Below are 23,127 nucleotides of genomic sequence, written 5' to 3' on the forward strand. Positions count from 1 at the left end.
CTCGGTATACATTTCACGTCTGTTGTTTAACCCGATTTCTATACCACAGACGGGTCGTAACAATATCTCAGTCAGGTAGGTGAACTCTGTTTTCTTTACCGCACTGACCCTACACTAAACATCCATGCTCAATACTTGGCCAATTTCTTTGTGTGAACACTCGTTGGAAATATTAAACATTTCTTTATAGTGGTATACTGTATAATAAGGTGGGATTCACGACACACAAACTAAATAAAATTCCGATATGGACAGTGGGTTTCCGGAGCTCGTGCCTGCAGTAAGAACGAAACGTACACTCAAGCTAGATTTAATTGTCCCATTTCACGTCTATATTACAGAAAAAATACAATCCGATGCGTCAGTAAATGTACATTGTGTCTTGACGTATGTCACTATGTGAAGCCATCACTAGACGACATACATTTAAGTCAAAGTACCGAGAGTACTGAAATACTATTACGTTAACAAAATACATGTATCACCGTAAAATTATTCTAAAATAAAGCAAAACAAAACTGACAACAAAATATGTGTAATTTTGTTACCAGTGATACTAAGGTTCTAAAACACGTTTTCGAGGTCACATGCTGCCATTGTTGTTGATATGCAGCTTCTATAAAGCGTATGTTAGCTTAAATCTGATTGGCTGAAATTTACCCACTGGTAATCAGTTGTTTAGGGTAGTGTAGTGCAATCAACCGTGGGAATCCGACGATGTCTTAAAGAAACAAATGTTCAAAGGATGCACGTTTTTAACTGTCTTTTCTTGCTAAAGCGATAGCCTACTTTCGATTCTTTTACACTAAAAATATTTTTTTTTATTATTTGGCATTTTCTGTGGAGTAATGATAGCCAAAATTTAAGAAAAATCGGAAACCGATAATTTGTCATTATGGGACAAATTGCTTGTAGATTGGGGCGCTACAATCGTTTGTTTGGTGGATTTTCGCCTCGTGAACGACCTGCATGGGTCATTCTAAGATATATATTTAAAAGCTGGTGTCTACCTAACTGAACAACATACAGATGGCGCATGTTATCTTGAGTAATTAGAATAAAGTGAAATACAACACTATCACGTCAATACAGGGTAGTCTATGGTCTCATCTTCACGAGAAAAGTAGTAGCGATTGACTGCACACACTTGATCTTCACCTGGGGGTTGAAACATCGTTATATGAAGAATATTTTATTAATGAAAAAGTGTATATCTTTTATATAAGTGTAGCCTACTTGTTCTCGCTAACTCCTCCTTGAAGTACTTCATTGAGGAATGCCTACGTTAACGCTGTCCTAATGCAATATTCAAGAAGATCGTGAACAAAGATTGTATGATATTTTATTTATTTTGTTGATCTAAACATATTCTGTTCATGACAATAATCTTGTTATGTTGCCTCTTGGATATGGCTATGTCGTTTGATTATGATGCAATAATATATATCCTGTGGCTTCGAGGCTAAATTCTACAATCCCCCTGTGTTAAATAACTCATCTTCACGTGTAACTGTTTTAAAACATGCATTAAACATTGTGTAACGACAATGGCATATACCAAGACCGAGATCACTCACTTATTATTAACTGAAATATATACAAATAGTACAACATCGCTGATCTTCCATCCATACTAATTCTCTGTTGGCAGTGTTGGATGATGGTACCAAGTGACGTCACTTCCTTTTGACCCAGTAACGACAAGGCATTCTTTGAAATATGACGGCTACACAGAAGACTTTAGTATTATTTGTAAATGGAGCGAAAGTAAGACTTCTATTTCTACAACTAGTGGAGAACGACTGTTTCATTAAGATCTTAAAATATGATACACCGATTCGTGATAATCTAGAAAAATGGAATAAATGATCAATACCAAAATAAAAAAGAAGATATATTAACTTAATTAAAAAGAGTAAAGGAAGTGTCTGAAGCCTAAGTTTGATATCATAACGTTTTTATTGTGTTCTTATTTTTATTTGGTTATTTAACGTACTACAACTTATGTTACCTGTATTCACGATTTCCGCTTCCTTTAAGATTGTGGACGATAATCCAAATCCCACGACAACCTTGCTGCAGTATCTCAGACGTCACCGTATCCTTACAAACAGTTTCGATTAACTCACAATAATTCAAATACAAAAGTTATATAATTACAGAATTTCTTGAAAATTTAAAAAAACGAATGTGAATATTACGTTCCATTATATTAGAATAATTTCAGTTTCTGTCCTTCTTTTTGTATAACATAAACAAGATGTTTCTTTTAAAGATGTTAATCTCTCATGGCAGATTGTAGCAGGAACATTGATGTACAACAAGTAGGTATAGGTATTTAAAAGAACATGTGTTTTTTGTTGACAATGTTATAACGATATTAATTCTGTCACGTTTGAATGACTATCAGATTCCAAATTTAATATTTCAACCTATATATAGAGGATATCTAACAGTGTCTTCAGTAATACCAAATTTGGTCAAATCAGCAAAAGTGATATTTTTCACTAGTGAAAAATGTCACTTGTATAGAATGAATAATTTTTGATATTTCACTGGTAAAAATGTAATAAATATAAATATATATATATATATATTTAGACAAGGACACCATATTTCCTAAACGATGTCAAGTAAAACTAACCGGGACTAAGAACGGCTGTAACCAGGGAGGATGTGGATCGTGTACAGTGATGCTGTCATGGTGGGACAAGGCAGAACAACAATTCCAGTATCTTTTGTCAAATAATCTTCATATATGTATATTTTAGTTTTTGTTCTTTGTTTTGGGGATTTAAAAAAAAAATTTTTTTGTTTCAACATCAAAAAAATATCAAGATATTCTATTGTTCTAATATATTGAAATGTACAGACATTGATTTTACAATTTAATTTGTTCCACTATGTATACTGCAAACATAGTTTGTACTTGGGGGCCGCGGTGGCCGAGTGGTTAAGGTGTCCCGACACTTTATCAACTAGCCCTCCACCTCTTGGTTGCGAGTTCGAAACCTACGTGGGTCAGTTGCCAGGTACTGACCGTAGGCCGATGGTTTTTCGTCGGGTACTTCGGCTTTCCTCCAACTCCAAAACCTGGCACGTCCTTAAATGGCCCTGGCTGTTAATAGGACGTTAAACAAAACCAATCAAACCAAAGTACTACTAATACTCATTCCGGCACGATAACGAAACCATATTTCAAGCTCAAAATCGACGAAACACGGACAAGAAGACTTCATGTTGCATAAGGAAATGGTTTTCTTTTCAAAATGAGATTATTCTGACGATCCTAAAACTGTCCTACGGTCTTCAGCAACCTGCATTTCTCAAAGTTTGTGTTGATGATTTCTTCTTCAATAGTCGACGGGAATCGTGATAATGGGAACAAGTCCTTGAATACCGAATGGCTGTGACATGTAAAAACCATAGGTAGGGGAAGCAGATATGTTACCTTCTAGAAATTGAAAGTGAACAATTGGCAAATTGAAATCATTGAGCCTATTATACAGCTTAGTTTTAAGCTGTCCCTGTTAGTTACGTTGTACGTAATTTTCGATTTAAGAGGGATATATTTTTAGCGTCCTCGATTTCTTGTCCTTAATTGACAAATTCACTTAAGTTTTTATAATTTAAAGAAATTCAAATGCATTTAAGCATTGATGTCATTTTTTTAAGTAAAAAATAATTTACATCAACGCTTATAATTAATTTTTGAATATGATTTTCTAATTTAAAACATGTTTCATGTACAATTTTACTGGTTTTAAATGGGATTCTTTTTCTCAAATCAATACGCAACGTCAATTGTCGTATTGTGACGTCAAATTTTTCGCGCCATTCTCGGAATTTCTTTCATAGAAGAATGAAAAGAATTTTTCGACCAATCAGATTTGAGTATTTACCATGAAAACAAAGAAAAATTAATTATTGTAAGGTAAATGTTACCTGTTTTGATAAGCTATTCAAAATAATCAGCTTCAGATGAAAATAAAAACAAGTTAGCCAACAGAGGCTGAGAATGAGAAATATGAAGTGTAAAGAGTATCGACAAAATAAACAACATGATAGAAGACAGAATCTTTAATAGTGGATGTTCAAGATTAATGAAAACAATTAGAGTATTTCAAAATCCACATTCAATTAACTCCACTTCTGGAATAATCGGAAAGATTAAAAGAAATACAAAGAGAGCAGTAATGATTAACAACAGTTACACCAATTACAGGATAATCTATGAAGATTATGACTTAACTTTCCAAAAGACATTCAAGTTTAAATGCTTGTCTCGTTTTGGTATGTCAACTGCATGGGTACGCCATTACAACGGTGGAAGGGGTTGGAAGTACAAGACAAGGACTCTGCCAAGTACAGGTATACACTTTCATCTCAAATCATGTTTATAATTCATAACGGAAGTGGAAGGGTAGGAAGACAAGGGGGATCTGATTGGTCGACACCTCTATACACAATATTAAGTATAATTGTTGACCGATCAAGTCTACTTCCGTTCCACAGTCGATGCATCGTAGATCTTAGACCAATTGTAAGGGATGACATTTTTAATAATACTAATGAGAAACAGACACCTGTGCTTTCATCTTAATTTTTTTAATCTATAATACATAGGCTATCTCATAAACTAAATTTTTGACATTCGTCAGTTCTTTAAAAATGCATGTCATATTATAACTTCTTTAAGAACTTTGATTTATTTTTTTATTCAAACAAGAATAAATGTTAACTGACAAACGGTATTCATGATGAAGTTAAAGACAAAGCTTCATTAGAAACGTTTGGTCTCGGAGAACTGTGTGATATAATAAGCATACTCTCAACTAAGCGTTCGGCCTCATAGAGAACTGTGTGATATAATTAATCATACTCTCGATTAAGCTTTCGGCCTCCTATTCAGTTGTGTGATATAATCAACCACACTCGACTAAGCGTTCGGCCTGTATGATATTGTGTGGTATAATTATGCGCTCTCTTGACTAAGCGTTTGACTTTGTATAAAGTTGTGTTATATTTATACACCACTCTTGACTAAGCGTTCGGCCTTGTATAAAGTTGTGTTATATTTATACAACACTCTTGACTAAGCGTTCGGCCTTGTATAAAGTTGTGTTATATTTATACAACACTCTTGACTAAGCGTTCGGCCTTGTATACAGTTGTGTGATAATTACAGAAACGCTTGGTGGAGTCGTTTGGTATACAGTGTGGTTTCTGTAGCCCTGGAATGGTGATGACAATGTATACCCTGCTACAGAATGACAAGAACCCATCCGATCAGTCTCTCGAGAAAGCCCTAGAAGGTACAACACTAGGAAGGACAACCCGCTCTTTACATACCATTCAGTATATGTTAACTTAATCTTAGCTAAGAATGAAAGTTTAACCAGGGGCATAGTGAGCATAGCTATATGTTCATGGGGTACCAGTTATATTGTCGTTTGAACTATATTGTGCTTTAAGTCAATTAATACCATTCAAATTGTTGATCATAGATTTACTATATATCTAAGTATCAATGGCGATGAAACCTATCGAGTGTCTTAATACGATGTATTTGAACATTGTAACACTGGGATATTACAGTGCATTTCGATCTTGTCCGTTCTTCAGAAATCCATTATTTTATAATTAGTAAAAACATTGAAATAGTTTGGAATACGAAAACGATAAGTGACTCAAATTCCATGTTTTAACTCTCTTTATACTTGTATTTAATCATTTTTCCAGGTAATCTTTGTCGTTGCACGGGATATAGACCAATAGTCGATGCATTTAAAACATTTTGTAAAAAGGTAATACATTGTTTATAATGAATAGCAAATATTTCTAGAATTATCAAAGTAGTAATTTAACAATTAATATCGAAAGTACAATTAATATGTAACTATTTACCGAGTAGTGTCACAGTGGCTTTTTAAAGTGTATTCATCTCTTTAAACTACGATATACGCTTTCTTTAACACATACTTACTCTTCCTATGTGTAAGGCCTGGGATTTAAGTGAGCACATAGCTGATGTTTATTTTTATTATTTCTACAAAAATAAGGGAGAGTGTTCCAGTGGGGATATCGAGGACCTCTGTCGTGTGGACACCGACAAACAGGGGACAATCCAGGTAAGATTGGTACTATGACGTCATGGCTGAAAAAGTACATCATATTGAATACATATTTCTTGATTCATTGAATTAAGCTTATTCTAAAACTGTACGATATGTTTGATTTGCACTGTATATCTTGGGTATATCATCCGCAATAATGTCGCAGTGTAAGAGCTATTTATGTATATCATTCAAAATATGGCTTTTCCACATTGAACTCATTTTTTGTTATTATCGTTACAACTGAATTTTGTTTCAATTTGTTCATGATTTTTAATGTTACATTAAAATAAAAATATCAGTTTCAGGACAGCAGCGTCTCTAAAAGTAGTGGTCAGTTACAATTTCAGAACGAACTCAAGGTATATCATTTAAAAATTGCATCATAATAATGTTCACGTTTATGATATAAAACTTGATGTATATAAATCGCCTGTCGAATCAGAACTATCGTGTTTCTGTGTTGACTTTGTACTTGAGGAGATAATTACTAGTTTAGAACAGAGGAAAGAACGATACTCGAGTGAATCAATATACGACATATAATGAATGTTCATTAACCATTACGTCAGGGATAATTAGTGGACAAAAACATTAATTACTCTGATATAAAATACACAATCATCCTTTAAGAATGTTGAAATCAAAACAATTTATATAGATGTGTATTGATAGTTTAAAATTACATACCACAAATTGATTCGATTCACAATTCAAATCCTTTTCATCTTAGAATGAAGCTATGACAAGTGTAGAGTTCCGGAATGAGCATTGGAGCTAGTTTCGGCCTGTGATGTTGGGAGACGTTCTTAACCTCATGGAGCAATATCCTGACTGTCACATCGTAATGGGGGCTACTAATCTAGGTAGAGTACAAACCTAATGCATCTACCATAGTTACTTCCTTTTTGTGACACTAAAGTTTGACGTTTTGAGTGCTACCATTCGGGCATGATTGTCTTCATATCAACAACAATGTTCTAGAAGCATTATCTTGGGTATAAAGTGAATGTATGCTGCTCACCAGGTATACAGTGTAGTGTACATGCGATTGTAATGGGGATCACCACACTGACTACACTGATGTGACGGGAGCCTCCTAATTAGGTACAGCAACCATAGTCGAATTCTGATGTACTAAGCATTGTTATTGTCACCGTGATCTTGGTACATTATTTTTATAGCCAGGACCAGTTTTATTTATACAAATGCGTAGTGAAATTAAAATGAGGTCAACAATCAAAGTATACAAAAGTATAGATATTGTACAATTTTAAGGCTACAATTCAGTGATTTAGCAAAATCTGTATCCATACATTTGATGCATTGAGTCTTGTGTAGAAAATTCCTGCACCAGAAATAATTATAATCTCAAAAAATAACAATCACACTGTTTCATGGCATAGGGGCTCTCATTCTAGTAGAAACCATCGTTGTGATTACCATTAAATTATGTTCTACCTACTAAAGTAAGCCCCGATGTTGTATGAAATTATCTGTTGAAACAATGGTCGCTAGCGTTTTATTATAATGAACGTAATAGAGGAGCAATGTACATGTATATCCACAATTATGTCGGTTGTCAGGGTGTATGACTACCTTGATTTTAATGCCATACACTATTTATACATGTACCTACAACATTGTTCCATCATTCTTTCACAGGTGAACAAATTAAATCAAAGCGGATCACTCACGGAACATTGATATCGTGCACACATGTACAGGAAATGACGATATTTGAGCGAACAGACGAGAGCATCACCATAGGTGCCGCTCTGACACTGACCGATATTGAGGAGCGTTTGAAAGCATGTGCCTTGTCCCCTGGAGGTGTGTAATTCTTAATGTTCTATTATCAAATTGGTATTTAAACAACGCTACAACGTAACAATGCAATTATATGTATGTCTTCATATTCTTTTAATTACGATTTATAAAATAGGAGCATCAAATTAATCATCTGACATTGCTGTATATCACTTTCTAAAACTGATATGGAGATGATCCTCTATAATAAACAGACGTTTATGTACCCAATATATGTATTTAGAAACAAACGTCTCGGTTGACTCTTTATTATCACTAATTAAAACACTGGTTTAAGATGTTCTAAAAAAGTCACTTATGTGAAATATTGTGGTACGTTTAAATTAGAAGTTTTTATTAATTTGGCTGATTTTTAAGTGTACACAAAGTATTAAATGTATTTGCATCATAAACTGCGAATGAGTCTTCATAATACCGTATAGAGATTTATTTTAGCGATTATAAAATCCAGTGTTTTAACGTCAAAATTCAAGACTTAGATTGTCCAATATTAAATTCTAAGTTTAGCATACAAAGATGGCCAGTACCTTATTTTCAATAATGAGCAGTAAAAGAGGAAGACAATGTTAATCTACTGTTGATTTTAAAAGATTAATTATGGATGCGTTGGTATGTATTAGGATAAATTTCAGCGGTCTTATTTTAGATGACGTTAATATTTAGCAGTTCTTATCTTAGCCTTTCAAAACTAGTCGCTAAATTACCCCTTCGCTAAAATAACCCGCTATACGGTATGGTGTAGGTTTGTATTTTTTGTATTTGGCGCCATACATTGTAATAACAAGGTAACATTAAAAGTTTACTATACATGTTTTAACACACAGTATCACCATTACTTTTTAAAAGGTCAAAGTGTACGCGGTCATGTCATTAGTGCTATGCAGGAGAGTCTTCGATGGCTAGCCTGTCAACAGATTAGGAACCAAGCGGTAAGCTTCATTCAACAACTTGCATGGCAACACAATTCACAGAATATCTTGTCAGAGAATGTCATATTGGATCGTATCGTATCAGAGAGTATCGTGTTGGAGAGTAACGTGTATCATATAAGGATAACTTGTCATAAATTATTGTTTTAGAGTGTATCATGCTAAGCAGTATCGTGTTGGAGGGTAACGTGTCAGAGAGTATCATGTTAAAGTGTCATATTTGAGAGTTTCGTGTCAGAGAGTATCGTTTACTGGTTTTGTACCAATCTGTCAATTAAAGTAAAGATGTAAATTGAAGGCGTCACGTGATTGTTGTATAAACAGTGTTGTCCATACACAGCTGATGCATTTAGGATTGTTCAGTTGTTCATGTTTTGTTAATTAGACTCTCGGAGGTCACGTGATGACAGCCGATCCTCGATCTGATCTCTGTGTCGTTTTAATGGCAGCAGGAGCGATAGCTAAAATTGCTTCTAAAGGTAGGTTTAAAACTTGTGTATAATTTTAGTTCGTATACAAAAGCAAGTTTAGTTTCAGGACAAGAAACTGTATTTATAGTTTTATTTCTTATATAATTCAGTGATTCATAAAACTAAGAAGTTTCATTTTTCATTAACGAAAAAGTAAGCATAGCATATATAGCTAGGCAAAACATATTCATTTATCGTCCTGCTATGTAAAGTAATATAATGTTACATTTATAAATATGATGTATGATTATCATCAGGTATTAAGGTCTAATGGTTCGATTACCTACTAACAAAGGGTACAGTTCCACATATGGTTCATTCTCACTTATTACTTTGGATTGATTAACTGATAATCAAATTAAATAATTACTTGATTATAAGGCAGGAACAAATAAATATGATGATTAACTAAAAAATATCTTATTAAGTAAGAATATGCCATCTACGCTCATCTAAATAAGAATTAATTCTAAAATATGGTATAGAATTATCTCGGAACCAAATGAAAGTTCAAACATGATTGGTTTCTCGTAGAAAATGAATTTTAAAATAAATCTATGATTAACTAAAGTCTATCTTATCAAATAAGAATAAGCCATCTATGCAAAGCTGATAAGAATAAATCACAAAATATGGTAAAGAATTCTCTCGGAACCAACTAATAGTATACCATGATCGGTTTCTCGTAGACGGACTAATGGAGATAGCACTGGACAATCAGTTCTTTATCAACAATGGGAACACATCACTTCGCCAGACTGATATTTTGGTTTCTGTTAAGCTACCGATAAATTCTGTGGTAAGTCAATATATCGTTTTATATAACGAAATGAAATCGAAATATTCATAATAACAATATACATGAAATACATTGAATTAATTTAGTTAGCATTTACAGTAGATTGTGAGTCTTGTAAATGATGTTGGTATAGCAAGTCTTGTAAATGATGTTGGTATAGTAAGTCATGTAAATGGTGTTGGTGTAGTTAATCTTATAAATGATGATGGTATAGTTAGTATTGTAAATGGTGATGGTATAGTAAGTCTTGTAAATGGTGTTGGTATAGTAAGTCTTGTAAATGGTGATGGTATAGTTAGTATTGTAAATAGTGTTGGTATAGTAAGTCTTGTAAATGGTGATGGAATAGTTAGTATTGTAAATGGTGTTGGTATAGTTAGTATTGTAAAAGGTGTTGGTATAGTAAGTCTTCTAAATGGTGTTGGTATAATAAGTCTTGTAAATGGTGTTGGTATAGTTAGTATTGTAAAAGGTGTTGGTATAGTAAGTCTTGTAAATGGTGTTGGTATAATAAGTCTTGTAAATGGTGATGGTATAGTTAGTATTGTAAATGGTGATGGTATAGTAAGTCTTGTAAATGGTGTTGGTATAGTAAGTCTTGTAAATGGTGTTGGTATAGAGACTTACAATATCGTATTTTTATTCCAGAACACATGCATTACATACTATAAACAGCCTGATAGCGGCTACGCTCACCTAAGTGGTTGTTTTTATGTCAAACTGAGTGAAACTGGTTCCATTGATGACCTCATTATCTGTTTGGGAAGCGTATTCAACACTACAAGGAAACTTATCAGTGCCCCTCTACTGGCAAAAGGAAGGTAACAGTTACTTGAGGGCAGAAATATAAAGTATCCTGGTAATAAGAATAGAATCTTCGAAAATATCGAAAAAGCTTACAAACTATCGAAATCGTGCTGAGGTTTTGATAAAATCCGTTATTTACAAATTATTGAATATTTATTCCATTTAACTCGAACTTGATCTTGGTATTAACAGCATTGACTTTGCTCCGTAAAAAGGTATCCAGATGACGGCACACTAGCGTTGGTATGTGACGAGATAGAACGGGAAGTTGTTCTGGAATCCAACGGTACTATCAGCGAGTACAGAAAGAAACTAGCATGTGCTTTTATGGTGAAATACTGGGAAGAAATGAAAGATACGCTTAAACCTGTAAGTAGAAACACAGTGCTTTAAATTTTATTCCTTGTCCTAGCTTGCCTTTGCTTATCAGTAATTTATATCATCGGTAAATATGATAGCGGTAGAAGGGTAGTAAAGAGATAACATTTTTCATTCCAATAAGCGCCAGAGCGAAGTAGAGGATACCAATGACCTCCAATGGACGACTTGCGAAGGTCAGCAGGTGTACCAGGCGCCATCTCCTGGACAACCAGCGCATGACAGTGTTGGACGTCCTGTCCCTATTGTTGCTAGCCCGGCGCTGGTGACCGGAGAGGCCATGTTCCTGGACGATATGCCAAGATTTGAAAGTAAGAAATAATTTGGGAATGCATACTACTTTTCATGATATATAAAATGTAACATTCCGGAACAATTTACACATATACGAGGGCTGATTGATATGGTGTGAGCCTCATTGAAGCATTTGAATTTTGCCGGACATATTGTATTATTTTTTAACGTAATTTCCTTCAGTATCTATACACTTTTGCAAACGGTGTTTAAGGGCCTCAATGTCACTTTTATAGAACTCCTTTTCTTGGCTGTTCAACAAGTCACCCTCTGCATCTGTGACGTCATCATCGGACTGAAAGTGGAGGCTTTAAATAGCTGTTTTCAGTTTTGGAAATAGATGAATGATGTCTGATGGAGCGAGATCAGGTGAATAAGGTGGATGCTCAATCAATTTAAAGCAATGAAAGACTTGTGATCAGGAGCATTGTCCTGATGGAATAACACATTTTTAGTGAGCTTTTCGCGGCGCTGGAGTTTAATTGCCTCAGTTGGACTCATGTTTCATCCATGACCAATCTCTGAAGAAAGTTGGTAGGATCTTCCTCAAATAGGTTAGGATTAGCACGTGATAATATGCGGCTGATGTGCTTCTGATCAACTGTCAGAAGATTTGGTATCCTTCAGGCCGAAAGCTTTCGCATTGCAAGATCCTCGAATGTTATTGACCATATCTGGGATTGCAACATTGACAGGCCTTCCAAGACGGGATTCATCCTCATGGCCTTGTCGGCCGCGCTTAAATTCCGTCACCCACCTTTTTACTGTTGCATATAAAGGGACATCTTTCTCTGGTTTTGCTTCCATATCATTATAGATATCTTTAGGTGTTAAATCTGTTTTTATGCAAATATTTGATCACTGCTCTTTCACCGATTTTATCCATTTTGCAAAAGTCGCTTGTCTTGTTTACTTTAGAGTGATACCGCGTCGACATACACTTAATAAATGCAACCAGTCCTTGGTTACACGGCCCTATATAGTAAGAGAATAGTAGGTCTGTAAAAGAACATTCTTGAGTACCTTCTTCATTATGAGGCTCACAACATATCAATCTGCCCTCGTATACTGATGTCCAAATCTTCAAGTTCTTGAGTTATGTTCCTATCAAACAATTACATACGTTGTAGTATAAAATGTTATACGTATCGATGAATTGCATGTATTTCATTTGGACGCATCCATTTCCAGATGAACTTTACGTGCAAACAGTTTTGAGTACAAGGGCTCATGCGCGGTTAACATGTGTTGACAAAAGTGTCGCTATGAATACGCCTGGGGTTTTAGACTTCTTGGATGCATCATCAGTACCCGGCGAGAACCTGTGGGGACTTTTCGTACAGGATGAGCCTGTATTTGCTGAAAATGAGGTGATACATAGTTTCGATTTTGTCAGATTGTTTTTTGATATTTAAGAATATCCTTTATGAATTTCATTGAAATCCTATGCAAACATATCATGTCTGAATAATCTTACGAAACGATGAAAGAACCATATTCGATAGTAATTCACTTCTGTTGAAGTGAAAAACATAATCATTTAGTTATACTTCTGAAAGTTCGCGTTGATGGTTTGTTATTAATATAATGTTTAAGTTCTGTGATTACCATGCTGTATCCTGATAAAGGCTTCTTCTGTTACAGGTGTTCTGTGTCGGACAAATCATTTGTACGATTGTAGCATCATCGGAGGAGTCCGCAAAAACAGCAGCCAACCTTGTTCGTGTCACGTATGAGGACCTACCTAGCGTTATAACAATAGAGGTACATTTATGTACATTGTGATATACAAGTGTTTTCGTTTGTCCCCTTGAGATTGTACGCAGTATGACAACAATTAAGGTTATAGAAATGTTTTCAGTGACCCGTCAAGTAACTGTATTGCCTGGTATTCTTACTTTACCAGACAGACGTTTTAATCATTTGTGGTAGGATTAGTATAGTCACTGATATGGTGGGTCTTTGAGACTAAATAAAAATAAATAAAAATCTACGGATTTGCATTATTTGAACCCCAAATTTTATTTCATCTAGTGACAGAACAACTATGATATGGTTTGTAAACCTTCAATCTATCTGGAAAACATTATTTTTACATATTATGTTGCCTCCATGTTATCTGTTTACACTACTTTTAGACAAAATTATAGATTTAAAACGTCAAAATACTTTCATATATATGATGCATCGAATAAATAGGAACCAGACAAACTGCGTTGCCTAACTAATATTATTGATAATTACTACATTATGTGATCCGCAGGAAGCTATATCAGCCGGCTCCTACTTCGAGTACACCTCACACCCGATAGAATGTGGAGACCCAGAGAAACAATACCCACACTGTGACTTGTGATAGAGGGCCAGATACAATCAGGACTCCAAGAACATTTCTACCTAGAACCTAGTGGGGACACTTGTTGTACCGAAAAATGAGTCCAGTGAAATAGAAATATTCACAACATCACAAACACTAAGTTTCTGTCAGGTAAATATCTAGATATCACATGTATTTCCAGTCAATCAATATACAAAACATTTAGTATGTATTAGAATTGAGTTAAAATTTGTTTGAAACTGAAGGATTTACAAGGATACAACATCTGTTCAAACGTTTTCTACTAAAGTGTAACTGTTAACAATACAATACACACTATGCATAGTAATATTATGAAATTGTTTAATTTCCAGTCATCGGCCTCCCGGATACTAGGAATACCGATGAACAAAATCATCGTCAGACAGAAAAGACTTGGTGAGTTGATGAACCGTTTTATATCCACAATTATAAACGATGTCATTATATACAGTGGCTTGGTGAGTTGATGAACCGTTTTATATCCACAATTATAAAAAATGACATTATATACAGTGGCTAGCACTTTTATGAAATTATTTGTTTCTAATCAAGCATTATGTAGGGATGCCGGAACGTTGTATCAAAACCAGAATAAATACATATAGGCCCATATGTGATGTACATGTATTCCTAATACAGGTGGAGGATTTGGAGGACGAGAATACCGTACGCCGTTAATGTTTGGTCCAGCGGCAATAGCAGCTCACAAGTAAGTTTACCAAAAATAAACGACATATACATTGACAGGTACAATGTAAAGGTAATAAAACATAAGGAAATGAGAACAGGTGATGTACAAACAATAGCCTTACCTGTAATCGACTTACAGGTGAATCGTTCAGAATTATGGCGATATTACCAATTAAACATCTCCAGATTCTGGACAAGTTGGGGGTGACACTCTTCTGTGTACCTCTTTTGTTTTAATGCTAGGTTAATCATCATTCGTGACACGAACAAGGTCGCTATGAGAGAATCGCAATAGCACAATAATATAATTGGACGAGATTGATCAAATGACAATGTATCTATACCATATTGTTTATTTATCTGTTATAAGCTAGATGTAGCTAATATGGAGAGTTATAGCTGTATACTTCACATGTCGATTAAAAAATATATACTTTTTCACAACATATATATTTGACACAGAAAAGTTAAGGGGCGAGATTAATGATTGAATGAAAACTATTAGATCTGTTTTTTTTTGTATTCACAGATGGGGTAAGCCTGTTCGGACAATAATGGAGAGATCCGTGGATTTCAAAACTACCGGAAAGCGGCACCAGTTCATGTCAAAATTTAAAGTAAATATCCAATTAATAGTACCATTAGAACTTCTGTCCGCGAATTGTTGTTTGGATTTTGTATGTAAAAATAGAACGGTATTGACTATTGACGGATAAAAATATGCATAGTAGTAAAGAAACGACAATGACAAAAGAAAATAGTTAAATAAACGATAGAAAAAACGGTTTTATATGGTCCATATGTTTAAACACTTCTTGTTTATAAAAGATGTCTAAAATCCCGATATTACATTACCATATTAATGACTCCGATTACTTGGTGTAGGCGGGATTCCGGCGTGACGGGACGCTAGAGGCTGTGTCCATACACTTTTATGTCAATGCTGGGTACACTCTAGATGTGTCATCCGTGGTAAGATAATACTCTCCTTACTAAACATAAAACATTGTGTGGTTTGATTTAAATATTTTCAGTGAGGTAAGTAATATATAGCGATCTCTCATGAAAATGTAATGTAAACCTGAAATAACATCGTGTTTTTTGTTAAATAAATCGTATTGTGTATTAAATTACATCGTGTTGTGTTAAATTACATCGTGTTGTGTGTTAAATAACATCTTGTGCATTAAAATACATAGTGTTGTGTGTTAAATTACGTCGTGTTGTGTGTTAAAATACCTCATGTTGTGTGTTAAAATACATCGTGTTGTGTGTTAAATAACATCTTGTGCATTAAAATACATCGTGTTTTGTGTTAAATTACATCGTGTTGTGTGTTAAAATACCTCGTGTTGTGTGTTAAATTGCATCCTGTTGTGTACATCGTGCTATGTGTTAAAGTACTTCGTGTGTTGTGTTAAATTACATCGTGTTGTGTTTTAACTTACATCATGATGTGTAATAAAGTACGTCGTATTGTATGTTAAATTGCATCGTATTGTATGTTAAATTGCATCGTGTTGTGTGTTAAATTGCATCGTGTTGTGTGTTAAATTACATCGTGTTGTGTTTTAACTTACATCATGATGTGTAATAAAGTACGTCGTATTGTATGTTAAATTGCATCGTATTGTATGTTAAATTGCATCGTGTTGTGTGTTAAATTGCATCGTGTTGTGTACTGGAGTACAACGAGATGAGTGTTAAATTGCACCAACTGGTGGATATTTTGTCTCTTTTTAAGATTTTAGACACTGCCTGTTTTAAAGCCGACGCAGCCTACACAATCCCCGTGTTTTCTGTATATGGCCACGTCTGTAAGACGAATACTCCCTCTAATACATCAATGAGGTCATTTGGCACAGTAGAGGCTGTCTTCGTTATGGAAGCCATCTTGTGTCGTGTAGCAGACACAGCTGGTCTTGACCAGGAATTGGTATGTTTATGTCAATTGTCATTCTAGAATTAGTGTTTGATATTCCTTATTTAATTAATTTGCACACACAAGATTTTAATTTAAAAGGTGCAATGGATATGACTTGTAAGTACAAAATGGTAAACACACTTCACCACTCGTTACCTCCATCAAATTAGATTCTTCATTAATTGTAAAATTAACACTCGGTCAGTCAAACTACATAATTCAAACATTTGATTTATGTAAAATCATATTTCTGATAAATCTTTTGAAATTTTACTCACCCATGGCATGTATCAGTGATGTAATGGATTTTGGTTGATAAGCAATAGTATATGTTTAATATGATTTATTGTATCATGTCTTTTAATGATGGATGTTCACATGTCTTTCCTGCAGGTCCGGGAACTGAACATGTACAGGGAAGGCAGCCTTACTCATTATAAACGGAAACTGGAAAACTGCATGTTACAACGTTGCTGGCGGGATTGTATGCTACAAAGCCAATTCGGTGAAAGGAAGAAAACAGTCAGTTTATACAATAGGTAACAAGATCTACTGTCAATTCATACAATAGGTAATAGTATATACAGTCAATGTATACAATAGGTAATAGTATATAAAGTCAATTTATACAATAGGTAACAGTATATACAGTCAATTTATATAATAGGTAACACAATCTAGTCAATTTATACAATAGGTAACAATATCTAGTCAATTTATACAATAGGCAACAATATGTAGTCAATTTATACAACAGGTAATACCATTAATTTATACAATAGGTAGCAATACCTTCAGTTTAAAAATGTACTTATCTTTTAACCAAAAATAAGGAATGTTTAGAACATAAATACACTCTAAAAATCTTGGATTTAATGGTCAGCTACATACATGTACAGTATGTATATGTTTGTTACAGACAGAACAGATACAAAAAGAAAGGTATTGCATTGATGCCTTTGAAATTCGGTATCGGGTACCCGGTTCGTTTCCTAAATCAGGTAATATTGTTAATCTCTTCGATCTTATTTTACAGCAATTAGAAATTGGAATAACATCGACATTTATGTTGTTGTATTATTTTCTTTGGTTTCAATTTGTGACCTAATCAGGATTTGACCTAGATTTCTGATTCTTCTAATTCCTTTCACGGGCGAAATTAAAAAAAAAATCGTTAGTAAAATTAACGTTTAAGAAAATTATTGAAGTTATACTATTTTTAAATTAATTACAAAAGCAAGGGAGTATGAGAGTAAAATTCAGTTTTTTTCTCCTTTCAAAACCTAGTTGAATTCTGGTTTGGCATAAGCGGGACAGTATTGACAATAGCGTGTCCTTTCTCCATCTCCGGCCGGCCGATTAAATAATGTCACAATAGCTGGACTGGCGTTTCATTATTGATTATCACATTAAATGGGATATTTAGTCATGCAACTATAAACGGTTAAACATGCTATCTACATACATTGACTATTGCGTTTCTGATTGGTAGGGTTCAGCATTTTTGAATATCTACTTGGATGGATCCGTGACACTAGCTCATGGAGGGGTGGAAATGGGACAGGGACTCCATACCAAGATGATACAGGTGAGTATCGTCTCGGGGACCGTGATGGAACACATTGACCAGCCAATCAACCTATCAGGTATACAGATCTTCACTATTGATCATTATGACATTGTCGTGACCATGCATGCGTTTTAATAACTAAATCATGCTCTTCTGGTTTATTTCAATCTTCTATCTCCAATCTCAATCCCCTGCATGCCAGATCTGATTTTTTTTATAAATATCGGAACAAGTTCATAATCTACCCACACGTTCGATATTTCTTTTATGTTTTAACATAACAAAGTTGATGGATTAATGCGATAAAGGTTTTATTGTACCGCCTCATTTTACCAGGTTGCTTCCCGTGCTTTAGGCCTGCCTATAGACAAAATCTACATCAGCGAGACAGCCACCAATACATGTCCAAACACCACCTCTACATCCGCCAGTGTGTCGTCAGATCTGCAAGGCGCGGCTGTTCTGGTACAACTTAGGATAACCGACGGGATAAATAATAAACGAAGAAAACATTTTCTCAAATAAGACAAGCGAGTGATAAACACATGATAGAAAGGGAGACAATTTATGTCTTCATTTATAAATGTTTTCCAAATATTACTAAAGGCTTAACAATGGCTTTCTAGAGAAATATAAATACAAGGTTGAACAGAACAAATATAACTGTTTATCTACTTTGTCTATAGGATGCCTGCAGAAAGATCAATAAACGGCTACAGCCATACAAGGAGAAAAATCCCTCTGGCCAGTGGACAACGTGGGTAAGTACAGAAATAGAAAGTTATAAAGGACGTGCACGATATGTCTATGTTTGATTATTTCTGTTATTAGAAATCACTAAAATCTTACATGTTGATTCAGGAAAAAAAGTACTATAGTATCTGATAGTGATTTGCATGCCTTTTAGTACCACACTATTACTAACAATAATTACACCAAAGTCTGTTAGAGTTTCATTTCACTATAGTATGTCATGATATATATATTCCCTTGGCTAAAGTATTTTAAGGGTCTTTATCTATATATATACTTCATTCATATCGTTTGAGAAAGTTCAAGTTAGACGTTGTTCAGATATTTATCTTGTTTCTATAAATACTGTTTTAGATAAATTCGGCTTATATGGACAGAGTCAGTCTTTCCGCCACTGGAATCGGCAGGTAATTATATGTTAGAGAAATAAAATGCCCTTCATGCAATACTATACTCTGCTAACAAGACTAATAATCCGTAAAACGAGTAATATTATATCTCTTGTTTAAGGTCAGGGGACCAGCAGTGGGACTATGTTGAGGGTGTGGGCAATCCTTGTCACTACTACACCTACGGGGCAGCGTGCACGGAGGTGGAAATCGACTGTTTGACCGGAGCACATCAGGTATGTAACGATGATAAAGTCTTAAAAATGATTATTTTACAATGGTATACACGCAGATATTTCGGGCGCGTTTGAGAATATCCATATTTCTAAAGCTACCATGTAAGTTTGTTGGGCGATGTTGATCCAGTGTTGAATCCTTGTACATGTTACTGAGATTATCTTAAAGTGTTATGCACTCGTCTTCTCGGCTTTTTAAATGAACTATTATGTAATGTGCAACGTTATTTACAGGACCATTTTATAATAATTGAAATATTCGTGAATTGGAAACACCTTAGATTTAAGATATATTCTATCAAGTATTCAAGAAATCATTAATGCAAAACACATAAACGTTAACAAATTTCTAAATCTGCAGCAAGGTAGTATTGTTCTTATGGTGTAGGCACAACAATGATATGTTCTCTACATGAACTAATGACAAAATAGCGATCTTATCACAATAATATCATTCATAGGCCCTGAGTGGATCATTATACTTTTTCTGTGTTGTACTGTTTTTAATATAGGTTTTGCGCACCGACATAGTTATGGACATAGGAAACAGTCTTAACCCTGGGATAGACGTTGGTCAGATTGAGGGCGGGTTTGTTCAGGTAAATATGTTTTTGGACTTCTGAAACCGGTTCTAAACTTTGGTGAGACTGAGAGCGGGTCGATGCAGGTATGTATCTATGGCGAATTCTGAAACCGGAGTTAGATGTTGGTGACATTGGGGGCGGGTTTGTTCAGGTAAGTATCGATTGGGAATTCTGAAACTAAGCTAGACGTGGAACAGGCTGGGGATTATATGTTCAGATACGTAGCTGTGAGGAATTCTGAAACTGTAGCTAGACGTGGAACAGTTGAAGGCGGATTTGTTCAGTTCAGGTGTCATAGGCGACTGTCTGATAGAAGAACCTAATTTTATCTAATATAGATCCAGGTTTTGGTTGCGGGTATAAAGGTACGTATGATTAAAGGGTCGGTAAAAATGATCGACGTTAGCATCACTGACACAAGTTATACATGGATTTAAACGCAGATGTATTTCTAAATTGCTAGATTGGTTGAGACGGTGACCTTTGACTGGAGCTATGCTTAAGCTATAGTTTTTTGTTTTTAACTTTTGAAATATAACTCACTCGAGTGCAAGAAATACCACATACAACAACCACTCGTTATGTACCCTGTACCTTTTTTTTAAGTAATGCTGATAAAACCTATCCGATGACATTTTTGTATGATTGTATGATGTAAATATTGAATTCCTTGACTAGAAGATTTATCCGTTAATAAACCTGATACAATATAAATATGTTTTCGTAAACTGTTTTGCTATCATCCAGGGATACGGATGGATTACTATGGAGGAAGTGAAAATCTCACCCGAAGGCCATACGCTAGCTAGCGGGCCAGTAGATTACAAAATACCGGGGATAAGAAACATCCCACGTCAGATGAAAGTTTATATACTCAAGGACTGTCCTAACGCAGGCACCGTGTATTCCTCAAAGGTAAAAGGCATTGTCATTACATTAAATACAATGTGTGCATTGATTTATATTTTCTGACATTTATCTAGCTTTGATGGATACTTCGTTTGCTAGGTATGATTTTTCTCCACTTGATATTTTGTGTGATGAGTGATGTTACATAGGAGTATAAAAGCCTGGCCAAGATATCATTACGTAGATCAGATGTTACGTGATAGTTGGGCCAAACGGTCGTATATTATTAAGTATTTCTTGTGAAAACAAAAGTGAAATTATCTACACACATTTGTTACATTTTTAATCGTAATTCTTACTCTTTTTTCCTTGACAACATTGAACAATAGATCTGTATCCAATACAACAATATAAGTTAATCAGTATAATCAGCGGTATATTTTACAGATATGTTAACATTGTGAAATCATATAAATATATTAACTTTATTTGTATCTATAACAGGGTGTAGGCGAACCGCCCCTAAATCTGGCGTTATCAGTTTACATAGCTCTGAGGGAAGCAATCCGATCCTGCCGAATGGACGTCGGCATTACCGATTCATTCGACCTTAGTATTCCATTAACCGCTGAGAACATCCGATTAGCATGTCCGATTACGATCCCTTCAGACAAAAGGCAACATTAGACCCTAAAGTTTTGTGGTTATCATGGGCAAGTGTGTGCCCTCATAAATACCTAGATCCCCGGAAGTTTCTTGGTGATATTGCATTCATCGTCTCCATCCGGATTGGATAGTTTATACAGTCAAACCTGTATTAAGCGGCCACCAAAGGGACCGACAAATATTGGCTGCTTAAGACAGGTGGGCTGCTTAAACCAGGTTGGCCAGAAACGGCCTGTTGCCCAATTCTTTTTTTATGCAGTTTATTAAATTGATGATATCATAATGCACTTAATGGTATTGATAACAATGTATCATGTACAGTGTATTTTGAAATGAAAACCAACAAAGATAAAAGTTTTGATGAATTTGATAAAAATACCTGGTCATGTGATCATCGCAGATGTCTACTTCCGGACACAATGACCGCTTAATACAGGACGATACAACGACTCGGGGCAGATTTGTGTGGATGTTGGCCGCGTTAGACAGGTGACCGCTTATTTAAGGTTCATTATATAGTGTTTTCCATCGGGAGGACCACATACTGGCCGCTTAAGGGAGGTGGCTGCTTATTCAAGGTGGCCGTTAGAACAGGTTTGACTGTATCTACATACAGAGTTTAAAGACATTATACCAGCATTAAGTACAAGCATGTTGTGTTTGGTAAAAAGACTGTTGTGATACCAAACGAAGTAACATTCGTACATTATATCGTTAACACACAATTTGGTTTGTTTAAAGGTTCTGGAAAGCTATTTGCCATCATCTGAAAGTATGTTTTGACCATTTGTACATATTAATTTGCTCTCATGTGCCGTCGTTACAGACGTATTCTGTTTCGGTGTGTGTTGTTGGAGTGATACCACGTCGTTACAGAATTACTGTTTTGGTACGTGTGACTGGAGTGATACCACGTCGTTATAGAATGATTCTGTTTTGGTACGTGTGACTGGAGTGATACCACGTCGTTACAGAATTACTGTTTTGGTACGTGTGACTGGAGTGATACCACGTCGTTATAGAATGATTCTGTTTTGGTACGTGTGACTGGAGTGATACCACGTCGTTATAGAATGATTCTGTTTTGGTACGTGTGACTGGAGTGATACCACGTCGTTATAGAATGATTCTGTTTTGGTACGTGTGACTGGAGTGATACCACGTCGTTATAGAATGATTCTGTTTTGGTACGTGTGACTGGAGTGATACCACGTCGTTATAGAATGATTCTGTTTTGGTACGTGTGACTGGAGTGATACCACGTCGTTATAGAATGATTCTGTTTTGGTACGTGTGACTGGAGTGATACCACGTCGTTATAGAATTATTCTGTTTTGGTACGTGTGACTGGAGTGATATCTATATGTTTGTATTAAGGTCTGTTATCTGAGATTATGAATAGTTTATTATAATTATCGTTTCTCTTATCTACTCAATACATGTATCTCCTTCTGAATCTCGGAATACTTCCAAACAAATATATC

At 35.0% G+C, this 23,127-nt stretch overlaps 3 protein-coding genes across 3 annotated transcripts; all 3 read left to right on the forward strand.

Annotated features, from left to right (window-relative positions):
* Window positions 1-7,893, forward strand: LOC117314907 (xanthine dehydrogenase/oxidase-like). The gene is made up of 11 exons (XM_033869007.1): window positions 1-75; window positions 1,652-1,767; window positions 2,041-2,098; window positions 2,635-2,731; window positions 4,263-4,371; window positions 5,189-5,315; window positions 5,743-5,807; window positions 6,063-6,131; window positions 6,419-6,478; window positions 6,850-6,982; window positions 7,782-7,893. Exons 2-10 carry the CDS (start codon window positions 1,720-1,722, stop codon window positions 6,895-6,897), a joined length of 681 nt encoding a protein of 226 aa, XP_033724898.1. The 5' UTR covers window positions 1-75; window positions 1,652-1,719; the 3' UTR covers window positions 6,898-6,982; window positions 7,782-7,893.
* Window positions 7,820-14,003, forward strand: LOC117314897 (xanthine dehydrogenase/oxidase-like). The gene is made up of 10 exons (XM_033868996.1): window positions 7,820-7,949; window positions 8,793-8,875; window positions 9,261-9,354; window positions 10,035-10,144; window positions 10,793-10,965; window positions 11,167-11,320; window positions 11,454-11,640; window positions 12,815-12,993; window positions 13,268-13,387; window positions 13,887-14,003. The coding sequence occupies exons 1-10, from the start codon at window positions 7,847-7,849 to the stop codon at window positions 13,977-13,979; spliced, it is 1,296 nt and encodes a 431-aa protein (XP_033724887.1). The 5' UTR covers window positions 7,820-7,846; the 3' UTR covers window positions 13,980-14,003.
* On the forward strand, window positions 13,994-23,125 carry LOC117314883 (xanthine dehydrogenase/oxidase-like). The gene is made up of 16 exons (XM_033868987.1): window positions 13,994-14,111; window positions 14,315-14,378; window positions 14,622-14,691; window positions 15,202-15,289; window positions 15,558-15,644; window positions 16,417-16,608; window positions 16,990-17,135; window positions 17,516-17,597; window positions 18,089-18,184; window positions 18,503-18,631; window positions 18,853-18,927; window positions 19,274-19,326; window positions 19,430-19,544; window positions 20,057-20,143; window positions 20,876-21,043; window positions 21,482-23,125. The coding sequence occupies exons 2-16, from the start codon at window positions 14,345-14,347 to the stop codon at window positions 21,662-21,664; spliced, it is 1,605 nt and encodes a 534-aa protein (XP_033724878.1). The 5' UTR covers window positions 13,994-14,111; window positions 14,315-14,344; the 3' UTR covers window positions 21,665-23,125.
* Window positions 23,126-23,127: the final 2 nt, after the last annotated feature.

This window comes from Pecten maximus, chromosome 2, assembly GCF_902652985.1.
Source record: "Pecten maximus chromosome 2, xPecMax1.1, whole genome shotgun sequence".
Taxonomy (NCBI): domain Eukaryota; kingdom Metazoa; phylum Mollusca; class Bivalvia; order Pectinida; family Pectinidae; genus Pecten; species Pecten maximus.